The sequence below is a fragment of the Ceratotherium simum genome, chromosome 16, assembly GCF_057802395.1.
Source record: "Ceratotherium simum simum isolate JZ-2026a chromosome 16, ASM5780239v1, whole genome shotgun sequence".
Taxonomy (NCBI): Eukaryota; Metazoa; Chordata; class Mammalia; order Perissodactyla; family Rhinocerotidae; genus Ceratotherium; species Ceratotherium simum.
The window spans coordinates 60812908-60828900 of record NC_141915.1 but is presented as its reverse complement, the minus strand read 5'-3'; the positions used below and the strand labels follow the sequence as shown (position 1 = coordinate 60828900).

The 15993-nt window shown below is 65.1% G+C and overlaps 1 protein-coding gene across 4 annotated transcripts in view; it reads left to right on the top strand.

The window, feature by feature from the left end:
• Positions 1 to 15993, top strand: part of LMTK1 (lemur tail kinase 1) — a 40343-nt gene that overhangs the window by 21609 nt on the left and 2741 nt on the right. The window contains exons 2-11 of one of the 4 annotated variants that reach the window (XM_014789415.2): positions 2026 to 2159; positions 5205 to 5358; positions 7914 to 7993; positions 8461 to 8579; positions 8771 to 8858; positions 9542 to 9675; positions 10863 to 10947; positions 11023 to 11144; positions 12720 to 12869; positions 13331 to 15980. In XM_014789415.2, the coding sequence (XP_014644901.2) occupies positions 2026 to 2159; positions 5205 to 5358; positions 7914 to 7993; positions 8461 to 8579; positions 8771 to 8858; positions 9542 to 9675; positions 10863 to 10947; positions 11023 to 11144; positions 12720 to 12869; positions 13331 to 15980 (3716 nt within the window). Of the gene's footprint in view, positions 1 to 2025; positions 2160 to 3637; positions 4499 to 4645; positions 5359 to 7913; positions 7994 to 8460; positions 8580 to 8770; positions 8859 to 9541; positions 9676 to 10862; positions 10948 to 11022; positions 11145 to 12719; positions 12870 to 13330; positions 15981 to 15993 lie in introns of those variants that run through there. The other 3 variants (XM_087441759.1, XM_087441760.1, XM_087441757.1) reach the window with 3 other exon arrangements.

Below are 15993 nucleotides of genomic sequence, written 5' to 3'. Positions count from 1 at the left end.
CCCGGTGGGCCAGGAGACCTTCCCAGGCCCCATGACTAGCCCGGAGCGGGAGGTGCAGGAGTGCTTGTGTGGGTGGAGGTGGTGGGAGGGGAGTGCTGAGCACCCAGTGGGTCGCCATGGTAATGGTGCATCCTCGAGGGCATTCACTGCTTCCCAGGGGTGCTGGGAGCCAGGGCCATGCAGTGCCCTGCGAGTACACGCCTGGGCGAGTGCCTGTGTGCCGTGTGCTGTTAGGGTGTGAGAGCTCAGTGCAGGGATTACACGGCAGGTGCGTTCACATAGCACACTTGACACTTTGCCTGTGGAGGCCCCTGTGAGGGTATCTGCTCGCGGCCCGTGGGATTGGGGGACACAGCCTGCGGCCACCCCGCGCACAGGTTTCTTCCAGGTACAGGCTGAGCTGGTTTCCCTGCTGAGGTGACCCTGCCCTCCTGGACCCCAGCCCTGCCTGGCTCTCATTCCACGGGCCTCTTTTCCTTGTGTGGGGGTGTGGGGAATGGGCTCCGAGACCTGAGCAGGAGTCCAGGCTGCGCTCACCGTCTTTCCAGGCCCTCGGGCTCACACCGCCTCCAGGTAGCCCTGCCAGATGCCCCTTTAGCCAGCAGCCCTGGCTTCCCATGCAGGCGGGCGCAGAAGGCTGGGAGCAGAAGCACATCAGTCAGAGATCATCTGTGCCGCCTCGGGCGGGCTCCTCACCCTCACTGAGCCTCTGTTTTCTCCTGTTTAGTGGGGAAGGCATGACAGCCGTCTCAGGGGCCAGTTTGGCGCTTCTGAGACCTGCTCTGACCTGAACTGAGGGCCCTGCGATGGCAGGTGCTGGTCGGTGACGGGGTCTGAAGGGATCAACTTTTGGGAGTTGGGACTGGAAGTTCGAGGGGTTCGGGTGCTCAGTGGGCAGAGGAGTTGGGGGCAGGCAGAAAAGCTCCAGGGGCTGGATGGAGGATGGACAGACAGAATGTCCTCAGGGAAGGGGTGTGCGCTGGAGCCCGTGTGGCAGGGCAGGAGGGGCAGGACAGAGGTGGAGCTGCCAGCCCCGCGTACCCCTCCTCTGGGAGGGGACAGCACATCCAGGGCGTGCTGTCCTGTGGGCATCAGATGGGCCAAGTGTCCCTGAAGCCGTGGCTCCACTGGGGAGTGGGGGCATCTCGGAGCCCTATTTGAGGGCCATGCTTATGTGTTGGGGGCCCATGTCGTGCTGTCCTGGGCACCTCAGTTTCCCCATCTGGTGAGGGTTAGCCACGAGGGGCCTCACGTGGACCAGGTGCTGCAGAAGGGGGGTCCCCGCTGTCCCCAGGACAGAAGCAGCACCGGGGGCCCTGGGTGGTCGGTTCAGCAAAAGGGCAACTTGGAAATGCCAGGTCCAGCTGATGCAAAGCCACCTTTTTGGGGACAGTGGGGTCCCCAAGCCTCAAAGACCAGACTGGCTGTATATCTCATGGCCCTGAGCCCCAGCTGCCCTGAGCCTGGCATGTGGCCAGCGGCCAGCAGCCAGCTCTGCAGTCTCCCTGACTTAGTGGGGTCCGAGTCACCTCCCAGCCCCCTTGGGGGTCTCAGCCTTTACCCAGGCCATCCCCATTGCTCTGGCAATGATGACAGCCCCTGGGGCAGGCTCCAGGGGCGTGATGTGGGGTGAGCAAAGTCTGAGAGACGTGGAGGGGGTCCCTACAGCCCCAAGACCCTGACCTCACAGAGGGGTGTCCGTGAACCCCCAGAATTGGGAACTGGGCATGCTCCGGCCACTTTGTCAACCCCATGTCCATCGGGTGAGCCTAGAGCGGCACCCGGTGGCCAGCCTCGGGACTGCAGGCTCTGGCCACTGCAGCCACCCCAAGTGTCCACTTGCCCTGGGCTGGGCGGCTGTGCCACGGCATTTGGGGTCTCCGAGCAAGGGTCAGGGTGCTGAGGCTCAGACCGTGGCAAGTCAGGGTGGGCTGGGGAGCCCGGGGCAGGGGTGGGGGCCTGGCTGACCCCTGAGTGAACCTGGCGGACCGGGTGCAGCCCTGTAACTGCTCTCTCCCTCTGTAGACGGTGCCCCGCTCAGCGAGCTCTCCTGGTCGTCCTCGCTGGCTGTGGTGGCAGTGTCCTTCTCTGGGCTCTTCACTGTCATTGCCCTCATGCTCGCCTGCCTGTGCTGTAAGAAGGGCGGCATCGGGTTCAAGGTGAGGGCTGGGGGCCCATGGGGGCTGTGGAAGGGCTCCCGAGGGCTGGGCCCTCTTGTGTCCACTCAGCACTGAGCTTCCCTGTCTCCTAGGGACCATAGAGACCGTGGCCCGGACCCCACAGCCTGCTCTGGGGGCTGCCGACAGCAGAGGCCCGGGGCTCTCAGGGACTCCAGTCCACTGCGTCCCCCATTTTGGGTCACGCTGTCATATCCCAGCTCGGAGTCAGGCCTCTGTGTGCTGGGCGCAGGTTGGGCGCTCCAGGACGGTGATGATGGGCCTTTCAGAGGGGCTCCTGGGCTGGCGTGGGAGGGGGCTCGCCTGCCCAGAGGCCCCTGAGTTCCTCTCGGAGAAGGAGCCGCTCTGTGCCCAGGGGGTCCTCGGATCCCTGCTCATTGGAGTCAGCAAAGGGAAACCCTAGCCTCTCACACGTGCTTCCCTAGCACCAAAACCACCTCACAGCTGGCATCACCTGGCTTTGGGCGTCTTCTGCCCCTTGAAGAGAGGACTGCGCGTGCGGGTGCAAGCCATCAGGGTGGCTGTGGACAGCAGCCTGATCACTGCTCCGTATGGAGCGTCAGTGAACCCTTGGCCCAGCTTTCAGGAAGGCCGCTCGCCCTCCACAGGGCCAAGTTCCCTGTGGCCGTCCTGGGCTGGGTTCTAGGGCTGAGGTCTCCCCTTCCTAAGGATGGTGGCTGAGGGGCATCCGTTGGGGTATTTTTCCCCCATCCTGCCAACCCCACGGCTACCCCCCAGGTCCAACTGCAACTCTGGGCCGGGGGGACACGGACCACGCAGAAAAGCTGGGAGCTGAGAACCACAACCAGAGCACTCCCCTAGCCCCAGTTCCTGCCGACTTAGCAAATAGTGGGCTAGCCTGTGGTGATTCACCCGCCAACGTGGGCCAGCCCTGCCCCTGGGCTGGAGGTCAGATTCCTGGGCTTGGCGGGGTTGAGGGGGGAGGGGCCGTCCTGTGGTCAGACACAGCACCCGCCCGTCTCCGCCCGTCTCCGTAGTAACTGCACCCCAGCCATGTTGCCCCCGTTTTAGAGAAACAGTGCCCTCCCCTCTTTCCCTCTGGTCTGTCACATCACAGAGGGACCAGGGGAGCTGGCATCTGCCCGCTGAGGACAGTGAACTTGGCACTGCCTGTATAGAGCCCACATTTGACTGCCTGGCCATCTTTCCAGACCCTCTGAGGGGGCCGGGCCAGGCAACACTGGCATTTTCCTGGAGGATTCTGGGGCTAGAGCTGCAAGGTCGTGGGGGGCAGGGGTGGGGACAGGGACCCAGGGGTGGGACTTTCAGGCCATTGTATAAGTCAGCCCCTCCTCAGAGCGCTGTGAGAACAAGGCCCCAAACGAGGGCCAGCCACGGCCCCTCCTACCCGTGCCCTCGCCTCCTGGGGAACATGGTGCCGGGAACATTCCAGCACCAGTGTGCCTCGTGGGAGGGCCTGCCTGCACAGTGGGCTCCTGCCTGGGCTCTAGGGACCAGTGCTGGGCTCCCCTGCTGGAGCTGGGCTGGGGGAAGGGGCTGGGCAGCGATGCTCACACTGTCCTACTTGATTGCCTGCTGTGCTGGCAGAATCTGGTGGGCCTCCAGGTGGCACCGTCAGGTAACAGGCCCTGGTGGCTGGGACGGGCGTCTGTGCCATCTGCAGGGCTGCAGCTGGGCTTACAGGGCTTAGGGGGTGGTTCTGACAGTCCCAGGGCCCCAGGGTGGTCTTGCGGCCCTGGAGAGGAAGAGTTGCTGCAGGCACCGGAGGCTCTGTCCTCTCTGGGCACAGAGAGGGACTGGCCTGTGGGGACCTGCATGGGGCTTCCACCTCCCTCTTGCAGCTGAGCAAGTTGAGGCCTGGAACAGGAGCGTCCCCAGGTCACACAGCGCCTGGCGAGGAACCTAGGCCTCCTGGTTCCCAGTCCAGCACCGGTCCACACGGGCGCGAGCCTGAGGGAGCAGCTGGGCTCCAGCTCCTTGGAAGTCCCTCGAGCCATCTGGTCTCGGTTTCCCCACCTGGGCAGTGGCGTTGTGAGGTCAGACAGCAAGTGAAGCTCAGAGCGCTGGCAGTCCTGTCACTGGTGTCTTGTCAGGCAGTCGTCTTACATCAGGCCCAGGACTCCAGAGACTTTGGCTCTTGGCTCAGGAATGTGCTTGGGCCCTGGGGGAGGGGTCTTTCCCAGACACACAGGTGTGGCAGCCGAATTTCAAAATAGCAGCCCAGCCAGGTGGGGCCCAGTCCCGGGCTGCGCAGGGCCAGGCTCTTAAGGAGCCCTGGGAGTGGCTGCCGGGCCGCCTGGGGTCAAGGTCCAAGGGCGGCCTGCTGGCAGATGGCTGTGGTAGGTGGCAGGGTGTCCGGCCTGGGGGTAAAGATGGGGGGTGGGCTCCCTGCTCGCACTCAGGAATGTTCCTTGTCCAGCAGGGCGGGGCACTTAGTTGCTTGTCCTTTGGGGCGGGGGGGTGGGGTGGGGTGGGGTGATGGAGCCCCTGTCTCTGCTCCCCAGCCCTGACCCTGAGGCAACTGCCCCATGGCGGGCAGGACCACGGGCAGGGGCGGCTGCTGGGAGGTGGGGGCTGGTGGAGAGGCGTTGGGGGCTGACTCTGGATGGGCAGGGGCAGCTGGCCTTGGCCTCTTGGTCTCCTGCCTCCAGCCCCACCCCACCCCCTGCCAATGTGGGGCCAGCGCTACCTACTCCCACCTGAGCCTGGTACAAGTGGGTGGGGGTGGGCTGAGGCCGGCAAGGCGCTGCTGCCCTGGGGCTCATGGCCCCACCCATGAGACCCTGCCTTTGGGAGGAAAATGCCCCCCCAACAAAACAAATGCAGGCCTTTCTGGGGCAGCTGGGGTCCCTGGCAGGGGAGGGGGCTAGGAGTGGGGTCTGTCTCTGCCCTGAGGAGCGAAGAGATGGGTGGAGAGGGTCAAGCCCCCCACCCTGCTGCAGGAGAGGTGGGAGCTCCACCCACACCTGCCCCCTCGCTCTCCGCTCTCCCTCTGCCCCTCCCCGTCTTGGGAGCCCTTGAGCTCACAGCCTGTCGCCTGCTCAGGAGTTTGAGAATGCTGAGGGGGAAGAGTACGCCGCCGACTTCTCGGCGCAGGGCTCCCCGGCAGCGGCGGCGGCCGCTCAGAACGGGCCCGACGTGTACGTCCTGCCGCTCACCGAGGTCTCCCTCCCCATGGCCAAGCAGCCAGGGCGCTCAGGTGAGTGAACCCCCAGGAGGCCCAGGTGGTGGGCATAGGGTGTGGCTCACGGGTCAGCGGCCAGTGCTCCTGGGGAGGGGATGGCAAGGGGATAGTGTGTGCCCCCTTCTGCTGGGACCTGGGGCGCCCTTTGCCTGCCACCTCACCCACCCTGGGGCTGCTGTGCAAAGGGGTGGAGACGGGCACTTGGGGCAGGAGTTGCTCCCTCTGGTCCTGGGATGGGCCACCTGTGTGCTGAGAGGAGGGCTCCTCTGCTGTTGACTCCTCGGTGCTGGCTGGCCACACAGGGACATGGGCTCCATTGTGCCAGGTGGGCAGCACCGACCCACTCCGGGAGGAGGCCTCTTTGAGGCTCCCTCTGTGGGCAGGGCTGTGAATAGGCCTTTCACTCAGGCCCTGGGGTGGGGCAGAAGGGGGCCCGGTCCCACCCAGCGCATGCAGGTACAGGCAGAGGCCTCTTCCTGGGCTTCCTTGCCGTGTCTCCCACTCACCCCCAGCCAGGGTCGCTCCACCAGGCTAACCACCCACACGCGAAGATGCGAGGCCTGAGCTTGAGAGGTCACAGGTCAATGACTGAGCTGGGCTTTGTGCCCACGTCTGCCTGATGTTGGCGCTGTGGGAACCCCGTGTTCTGTCTGGAGCCTCGGATCGCCTGGCCTCAGGCATGTCTCTGTCCTCCGTGGCAGTCTGATCTCAGGTCTCCTCCCTGGAGCTCCCAGGCAAGGCCTATGCCCACCCCCAGCTCCTCCAGGAGCACTGAGGGACAAGTGTCAGGCCCTGTGGGGGCTCTGTGGACACCAGGCCTGTTACTGCAGTGATGAGCAGGCCACCCCACCTGCTTCTGCTCTGGGCTTTGCCAGCCCTAACCATGATGCTGTCCACTCCAGATCTCAGCCTTCTTCATGGGCTGGGGGCTTCCGAGGCACTGGTCTCAGCCCCCAGAGCAGACCTAGGGGGCCACTGGTTGCCAGTTCCAGGGCTTAGGGCTCCATGTGTGTCCCCCACACACACCCCACACACCAGCAACTCCTGAAGGAGACAGGAGTTCAGGAATTAGGCAGGAATCAGGGCCTGGGGCTCAAAGGCATGCCCACATTTGTTGACTGGCCCAAAGAAACACCCCATAAACCCCTGAAGGTGGGCTCTTTGCTGCAGGAGGTCCCTTGACCTTCCTGGATGACTGTGAGGGTCTCTGAGCCTGTGCTGACACTGCTGGACACTGGGAGCTGGTGGGGAGCCAGGGGACACTACCCCCTGGGCTCGGACCTGTCACTCCCTGGGCAGTGTATGCCTGGGACCCCACAGAATCTTTGAGACCCAGCTTCTCCCATCCTTGGGGGACTGTTCCTGTGGATGACGGGGGACAGGGACCCAGGAGAGGACAGCGATTGCTTGTGCTCTTTATTTGTGCAGCTCTGGTCTCAGTTTTCTGGGGGGTACCGGGCTTCTGGGTAGGGGGCGAGATTTCAGGTGATGCTGGGAGGGCAGCCCACCTGGAGGTCGAGGGTTAAAAACTTGGACAGCAGGTCCCAGGCCTTGAGACTGCCAAGGGGGACAGCACAGCCAAGCCCAGTCTCTGGGCTCCCCTGTGGGTGCTGCCCCTCCGGTGGACCCCAGTGCCCTGGCCCGCCTTGCCTCCTGCAGCTGAGAGGGGAACTTTCCCGTTGGCTGGCAGTGGGCATGCTCCCATCTCATCACTGCCCAGGTGTCACTGGCAGGACCACGTGGAGCCTGCTCAGGGAGACCCCAGGCTGAAGAGTTCGGAGGCATCAGTCTGGGGCTCTGGGGGAGGAGCCCTGGGACACAGAGCCTAATGGGACCCCCACCCTCAATTCTGCTCAGCATCAAGGTCAATAGCCCCTGAAGTCGCCGGTCCCTGGGGGCAGCCCCTCACCCCTGGGCTCTCCCGGCAGCCAGGCTCAGGCCCTGTCCCCTGAGCCCTCCAGGCACTTGGCGTGGGAGCAGAATTTAGGGAATCCTTCGGGGCACAGGCAGGGCATGAGTGGGCTCAGCAGTCTTGGCCTTCCTCTGGGGCCCTCACTGACCCTTCCTGCTGACCTCACCCAGCCCGGCCTGCAAGAGAATGGGCCCAGTGTGTTCCGTACGGGGCTGTGCCAAGCAGCCCCCAACAAAGGAGCCTTTAGCGTGCCTGGCGCTGGAATGCCAGCCTGCAGCAGGGGTGAGGGACAGGCTGCTCCAGTGCCCTCCTCCCCATGGCCTCAGCCCCACCTCACTGCCTGCCAGCCATCACCTTTGGACCAGTCCCGGCTCCAGGCCTTGCTGTCTCCTGCCTGGCTTATCCCTGTAGCTGGGGCACAGCCTTCCCAGACCCACCCAGAAAGATGCCCGGATGTGGCCTGCAGGTCCACAGTTTTCCGGGGCAGCAGACGCCTTGCTCCTGATGGCAGCCTCCAGGTGTGACCCCGGCTTTGGGGGGCTCAGGGCAGCTCCTCAGAACAGACTATGCAGGCAGCCCCTCGAGGGGCTAGGTGAGGGGAGATGGGGGCAGTGGTGGAGGCTGAGCTGGGGTCTCTGAGCCCCCCGCCCTGTTACAGTGCAGCTGCTCAAGTCCACAGACCTGGGCCGGCACAGCCTCCTGTACCTGGAGGAGATTGGCCACGGCTGGTTTGGGAAGGTGAGTTGCCAACCTGGGGGGTGGGCTGGCACCATGGGCCCCTCTCCAGGCCCCACCTTGCTGGGCCCCTCTCTGGGGAGCTCAGTGTCTGCAGCCCTTTCTCTGCAGGTCCTGGTATTGGATGCTGGGAGGTATCTCTGATTGGGCTGGGGGCACAGGGGATGGGGAGCAGCATCTTGATCGTGGCTCCTCCCCTCCCCAGGCAGGGCAACCAGGTCCCTCTTCCTCCCTGCAGACCCCCAGAGAGAGCTGAGAACAGCTGGGGGTGTTGGGGGAGATGAACACAAAAGACTCAACATTACAGCCAGGAGGGGTCACCTGGGAGGGATCCAGAACCCATTTTGCAGATGAGTAAAGCGAGGCACAGAAAGACATGCCTTGTCCCAGGTTCCAGGGGGGAGAGGAAGAGCAGGGGCTGGAGGCGGAGCCTGGGGAGAGTGGAGGCTGAGGTGACGCCTGCCCCGCAGGTGTTCCTGGGGGAGGTGAACTCAGGCATCAGCAGCTCCCAGGTGGTAGTGAAGGAGCTGAAGGCCAGCGCCAGTGTCCAGGAGCAGATGCAGTTCCTGGAGGAGGCACAGCCCTACCGGTGGGTGGCACCTGGGGACTGGCGAGGCTGGAGGAGGCAGCAACGGGCCGGGGAGGGGGGCCCTGTAAACAAAGGCCAGCTCTGTGCTGCCCCCACTGCTCTCCCACCCCTGCAGAGCCAGCCCCCCTCCCCGCCCACCTGCCCCGCCGTGTCCTGAGTGTGTGTTGGGGGTGGCCTGTTGGCTCCTACAGGGCCCTGCAGCACAGCAACCTGCTCCAGTGCCTGGCCCAGTGCGCCGAAGTGACACCCTACCTGCTGGTGATGGAGTTCTGCCCCATGGTGAGTCGCCCCCCGGGCACTCCAGACCCTCTGCCCGGAGGGTCTGTCCAGGATGGGAAGGTGGGCCCAGCCTCCTTGAAGAGGGGCCTTTGCTGAGCCGGGGACTCCTCACCCCCAATCACCTCCCAGTGGGAGGTGACCCCACCCCACTGGGGAGGGTGTCTGTTCGGGCTGGGACTCCACTGCACCCTGGGAGGCCCCAGCTGCTGCTCTATCGCCTGCACTGCTCAGAGTGGGGACAGTTTCCCCGGGAGGCGCCTGGGCCAGTGAGGGAGGCTCATACCCACTCACCTCCGCTTCCATGGCCTCGCTGGGGGCATTTTAATTGTGGGGCCTGTGACCATGCCTGCAAACTGCCCCCTCAGGGCCCCTTCCCTCACGCACAGCTCCGGCACTGAGCCGAGCCGCTTGCCAACACAGAGGTGCCCTCAGAAGACGTGGGTCCCCACAGCATAGGCCACTGTGGACACAGCGGCTCCTCTGGGCTGTTAGCCGGACACCTTGCTCACCCCAGCAGGCCCTGCGTGAGGAGGGAGGCCTGGGCAGTGGAGGTTGGACACAGCAGCTCCACTGGGCTGTTAGCCGGACGCCTTGCTCGCCCCAGCAGGCCCTGTGTGGGGAGGTGGGCTTGCCTGGGCGCTGGCTCCCCAGCCGGCAGCTGACAGTGCTGCCCCTCTCGGCAGGGGGACCTCAAGGGCTACCTGAGAAGCTGCCGGGTGGCAGAGTCCATGGCACCTGACCCCCTGACCCTGCAGCGCATGGCGTGCGAGGTGGCCTGTGGCGTCCTGCACCTGCATCGCAACAACTACGTGCACAGGTGAGGGCGGAGGCGGGGCTGGAAGCCCTGGGGGCTCCATGAGCTGTCTGTGGGGCCCCCACACTGGCAGAAAGGGGCACCAGCAATTCCTGCTTCGGGGGCAGTGTGAGGATTCCCTGGGTTAGTCTTTATTCAGCCTCGAGGGACCGCTGTGCAAAGAAATTTTATCACATAAACCGCACCCCCCGGGCACATGGGGTTGGACACCTGCTTTTGCAGGACGTTTAAGTGAAGCGATGCACGCTGTCTAGCTGGCCTGGGCGGGCACGCAGTAGGGCCCGAGGCCTGTGCTCTGTCCCCAAGGTGGTCAGAGCCACCTGGTGGCCCCATGCTGGACCCTGCTCTCCTGTCTCCCTCGGGCCTGGGGGGAGGGATGAATCTGTCCTGCTTCCCACCTTGGCCCCTGAAGTCAGAAAGACGGGCCAGGGTGTGCAGCGTAGGGGGACGTGCCGGAAGAAGTGGCAATGGATGTGGCCCCACCAGCCCTGGACGCCGCACAGGCCGTCCTCCCCAACAATATCCTGGTGCTGAGTGATGACACACGCAACTCCAGCATCAGTGATTTTGTTGAAGAGGGCAGCTGCCAGCCTCCCGACCTGCCTGCCGTGCCCACCCAGCCCCAAGTGCCTGCACGCCCCCAGACGCAGGCCTGGCTGTGGCCTCGGCACAGCAGCTCTGTGGCGGATTTGTGCTGACCCCACATTTGCCCCGGTGCCCTACACCCCAGACACCCACCCGGCCACCAGGCAGCCAAGGCACTGCTGCTGGTGGGCGCTGCACACCCCACCCTGCCCTGGGGCCCCGTGTGGGCAGGGCAGGGGCAGGACCCCAGGGACATTCGGACCTGTTTCCCCACTGGTTCCTGCTTCCCGGGGAGCTGAGGGGGTTCCAGTATGGCTGGGCCACGCCTTTGTGGAGGGCCCTTGGGCACGTTCTAGCCCTCGGTGGGCCTCCTTTTCCTCCTCTGCGCTGTAACGTTTGAAGCCCTGTCCATGCAGAACCTCCAAAGTGCCCAGCACTGGGCGAGGGGCATGGGGCTCTGGGCAGGGGCAGCTTCTCAGATGCCCTTCCCACCCCCCGCACCGAGCGAGACCAGGACACAATTGGTGACAAGCTGTCCAGCTCCCTCAGTGCCCTGGACGCCCCCAGCCCGGCACTGCTGGCTGACCCTGCCCTCCTGCCCCCAGTGACCTGGCCCTGAGGAACTGCCTACTCACAGCTGACCTGACGGTGAAGATCGGCGACTACGGCCTTTCTCACAGCAAATACAGAGTAAGTGGGCCGGGCTGGAGGGGCAGGGCTGACCGTCCAGGCCCCAGTATGTAACACTGGCCTGCCTGCCCACAGGAGGACTACTTCGTGACCGCTGACCAGCTGTGGGTGCCGCTGCGCTGGATTGCGCCCGAGCTGGTGGATGAGGTGCACTGCAACCTGCTGGTGGTGGACCAGACCAAGGCCAGCAACGTGTGGTGAGTGTACGTCCTGGGGGGCCCACGTGAGGACACGGCCCCTGAAAGTCAACGACTGTACTTCCACCTGCTGCCATCAGACCTCATGGCTGCCCTGCCTGGTGCCTGAGTGAGTGTCCAGTGAAGATGCAGGGCCTGCAGGCCTGCTGGGTGCCCGGGGACTGAGTCCCCCCCGCCAGCCTGTTCCTCTGTGTTGGAGGGGATGCAGGATGGCTATTCAAAGAAAGGCCATGGGTGCGAAGACGTGCTCCTCTGTCCATCTCATTGCTCTGTAGGAGGTGGCCAAACATGTCCCCAAGTGAGGTCATGGGGGTGCTGGAGCCACCTGTGGCTACCCGCTGCCAGTGGCCCACAGCGGCTGGGTTGGTGGGGCAGTGGGGCCTGTGGAGGAAGTCCCGCTCCTCCCAGGACCCACTGGGCCGACGCCCCCAGACATCTGAGTGAGAGCACACCTTAGGATGGAGAGCCTTCTAGGGCTATACTGATGAGGGGTGGGGTGGGGGGGTGAGCGCATGGCACCTGTGCCCGTGGAAAGGGGCTGGTAGGGGCTGGGGATCTCCCAGGACTGCAGCCTGGAGACACTGAGCTGGGCACAGAGTGGGCATTCAGACCCAGTACTGCAGGCTCCACAAGGCCAGGGTCCGAGCTGGCCTGAGAACTGGAAGGTGCAGACTTCCACAGGCTCCACCATGGTGGTCTCCTGTCCTGACCAGCCTCTGCTTTCTCTTCCCGCCTCCTCCCAGCCCCCTAGGCCTTGGTCTGGCCTCCCCTCTGCTCCTGAAGAACCCTCAGAGCCTGGATCCGTGGACCAGCCCCCCTTCCTGAACTTTCCAGGGGCCCTCCCCTGAGCCCTTTACCCGTGCCCCCGTCAGGGACACTGCCTGCCCTCCCTGAGCCTTGCCTCTGCATCCAGCTGACCCTCCCCTGCCTGCCTCCCCTGCTGCATGCTGGCTGCGGTCCCCTAGATGGCCTGGGCCAAGGCCACTGTGACTTCTCTGTTGCCCAATCTGCTCTGTCCCTCATGACTCCAGCTTCCAGGGACAGCCTGGGGTCCCAAGGAACTACGTGAAGCCACCACCCACTGCGTGAAGAACCCAGTTGCCTTTTCCCAGCCCCGCATGCTCCGGCCCCGTGGCCCACCCCTGCTGGGCTGGGACGTCCCTAGGCTCGCCCCACCCTCAGCCTCACCGCCTCGGCACCATTCCCTTCTTCCAGCTTCCACCGGGGCCTGGCAGGACTGGGAGCTTCGCCAGGGCAGCTCCTATACCTGGTACAGGGTCTGGTTTTCCATGGCAAGAAATGAATGAACGAACAAAAGAATGGACCTGGGTCCATGTAAGGCCAGTCTGGCTTCGATTTGCCCAGGCACCCTGGGCACGGGCTTGGGCTTGGTCAGGTGGTCAGTCCCGCCTGTTTACTGAAGAAAGGCACCGTCTTTTGGGAGGGGCATCTCGAGAAGCTGGTGTGATGACGGGAGTTGCCCCTTGGTGCTCAGGGCTCTGAGGTGCTGGGATCGTGTGTGGCCCGTGCCATGGCTGGTCATGCCAGCCCCTCTGACGGCCGTCGCCCCCGCAGGTCCCTCGGCGTGACCATCTGGGAGCTCTTTGAGCTGGGCACGCAGCCCTACCCCCAGCACTCTGACCGGCAGGTGCTGGCCTATGCCGTCCGGGAGCAGCAGCTCAAGCTGCCCAAGCCCCAGCTGCCGCTGACCCTGTCCGACCGCTGGTGAGGGCCTGGGCCGCCAGGTGGGAGGGGGCGGGGGGACAGCAGGGAGGCAGAGGCAAAGAGGGCCGCTGCAAGTGCCCAGGGGTAGCGGCTCCTCCTGGTCCCCTGGCTGCCCTCTGGCCGGCAGTGATCTCTGGGCCCCACCTCCTGCTCAAAGGGAAATGGCCTCTTTGCCTAAAACACAGACGCTCCTGCAGGCAGGTCTGGGATGACCTGAGGGAAAAGTGCCCCACACGCTTCCAGTTCCCAAACGGCTGAGCCTACCTGGGGAGATCTGGGGTTGAGTTTAATTATGTGGGAGATTCCCTTAACTGCCCTCTAGGGATGTTGAGTGTGAGGAGAGGACAGCAGACCTTCCCCTTGAGGGAAGACGGACTCACCACTCAGGGGCTGGGCGGCGCCACCCTGGGGGCGGGTGGGGACCATGGGCGGGGACTGAGCCCGGGCCTGCCTCTCCACAGGTACGAGGTGATGCAGTTCTGCTGGCTGCAGCCAGAGCAGCGGCCCACGGCCGAGGAGGTGCACCTGCTGTTGTCCTACCTGTGCACCAAGGGCTCCACTGAGGCCGAGGAGGAGTTCGAGCGGCGCTGGCGCTCGCTGCGGCCGGGCGCGGGCGGCACGGGTCCTGGGCCCGGGGCAGCAGGCCTGGCACTGGGCGGCACTGGTGAACTCGCTGTCGCCTCATCCTTCCCGCTGCTGGAGCAGTTCGCCGGCGACGGCTTCCACGCAGACGGTGACGATGTGCTGACGGTGACTGAGACGAGCCGCGGCCTTAACTTCGAGTACAAGTGGGAGGTGGGCCGCAGCGCCGAGGCCTTCCCACCGCCAGGGATCGCAAGTCCCGGCCGCGCCACACGCCTGCAAGAGCTCTGTGCCCCTGATGGCGCGCCCCCAGGCGTGGTGCCCGTGCTCAGTGCGCACAGTCCCTCGGTGGGCAGCGAGTACTTCATCCGCCTGGAGGAGCCCACGCCCACTGCCGGCCATGACCCTGACTGCGCTGGCTGTGCCCCTAGCCCCTGCACCACGGCCTCACACCCTGACGACGGTGACCACGATGACGACTCCAACTGCAGCCCAGTCGCCTCATTAGCCATGGAACCACTGCTGGGTCACGCGCTGCCCGCTGATGGCCCCTGGGGCCACTGCGACTACTACCTGTGCAGGAGTCGTGCCCGGGACCTGCCCTGCCCCTCGCGATCGCCCTCCCCCGGGGCCCTGACGCTGGCGGAGCCGGGAGCCGAGGATGTCAACTGGGGCTCGACCGCCTTCTGCCCGCCCTTTTTTGAGGACTCGCTGGGCATGTCCCCCTTGGGGAGCTCTGGGGCCCGGCTGTCCCCAGGCGGGGAGGAGCTGGGTGAGGCCGAGGCACACAGGGCCGCCCAGCACAGACACTGGAGCTCCAACGTGTCAGCAAACAACAACAGTGGCAGCCAAGCACCAGAGTCCTGGGACCCGGGCTACGCAGGTGGCTACATGGACTGCTGCCCCGGCGTGAAGCAGATCCTACAGACTGACCCTGAGCTGGGCCCCCCACTAGCCCCAGAGAACCCCAGAGAGCCTCTCCTTGGGCCAAAGGGGACCTCCTCTGGCCAGGAGCCAGGCTGCTGCCTTGGCCTCCCCGATCTGTGTCCTGCTGAAGGCCTGGCACCTGCCACCTGCCTGGTCACACCCCCGTGGACAGAGGCAGCTGTAAACGAGGGTGACAGCCCCCAGGCAGAGCCCAGGCTTGCAGCGAAGGCCAAGGGCTCTGCTGGACTCCAACTGCCCCTTCCCTCCATCCCATCCCCATCCCAAGAGGGAGCCCCACTTCCCGCTGAGGAGGCCAGCGCCCCTACTGCCCTACCTGCCTCTCCCACGTCCGCTGGCAGCCACCTGACTGCCATGGAGCCCATCCAGACCCTGAATAGCAGCAGCAGCTCCTCCGAGCTGGAGGCACCAGGCAGTGAGGACGACGACACTACTGAGGCCACTTCTGGCATCTTCACTGACTTGTCCAGCGATGGCCCACAGGCCGAGAAGCCAGATGTGACAGCGGCCTTCCGCTCCCTGCAGAAACAGGTGGGGACTCCTGACTCCCTGGACTCGCTGGACATCCCATCCTCAGCCAGTGATGGCGGCTGTGAGGTCTTCAGCCCGTCGGCTGTTGGTACCCCTGGTGGGCAGCCTCGAGCCCTAGACAGTGGCTATGACACGGAAAACTATGAGTCTCCCGAGTTTGTGCTCAAGGAGGCGCATGAGCTGTGCGAGCCTGAGGCCCTTGGGGAGCTCGCCTCAGAGGGTGAGAGCCCCGGGCCTGAGACTCAGCTCTCCGCCTCCCTCGGTAGCCTCAGTGAGAAGAACCCCTACCGTGACTCGGCCTACTTCTCAGACCTGGATACCGAGCCGGAGACCCCCTTGGGCCCCATGGAGAAGCCAGGAGGTGTTCTGGCCCCAGGGCCAGAGCCGGACGTGGAGAGCCCGCAGAGCCCTGGGCTGCAGCCTGCACAGCCCTCCTCTGAGCCTGGGGTGTCCACAGAGGCGCAGGGCGCTGGCCCCAGGGAGGTGCGGCCACTGCTGCTGCCTGAAGTCTCTTGCCCAGAGCCAAGGGCCTGTGCCGCCGGCCCCCAGCAGGAGACTCCCTGGGCCCTAGGCTCAGCCCAGGTGCCGCCGGTGCCCAGCCCCGGGCGTTCCAAGATTTTCCTGCTGACCCCGGTCCCGCCGAGCTCAGAGAGCCACCGCGCAGAGCTCCATGAGGCCCCGGGACTGCTGTCGGGGCCGGCCCTGAAGGAACGGACAGCGGGGCCGGGCGCCCCCAGAGCCCCACTCTGCCTGGCCCTGCCGGGACTCCCCGCAGCCCCGGAGGGCCCGTCGGAGGAGGAGGAGGAGGACAGCGATGACAGCGACGAGTCAGACGAGGAGCTCCGCTGCTACAGCATCCAGGAGCCGAGCGAGGAGAGCGAGGAGGAGGCGCCGCCCGTGCCCGTGGTGGTGGCCGAGAGCCAGAGCGCGCGCAACCTGCGCAGCCTGCTCAAGATGCCCAGCCTGCTGAGCGAGGCCTTCTGCGAGGACCTGGAGCGCAAGAAGAAAGCCGTGTCCTTCTTCGACGACGTCACTGTCTACCTCTTCGACCAGGTGGGCTGCCGTC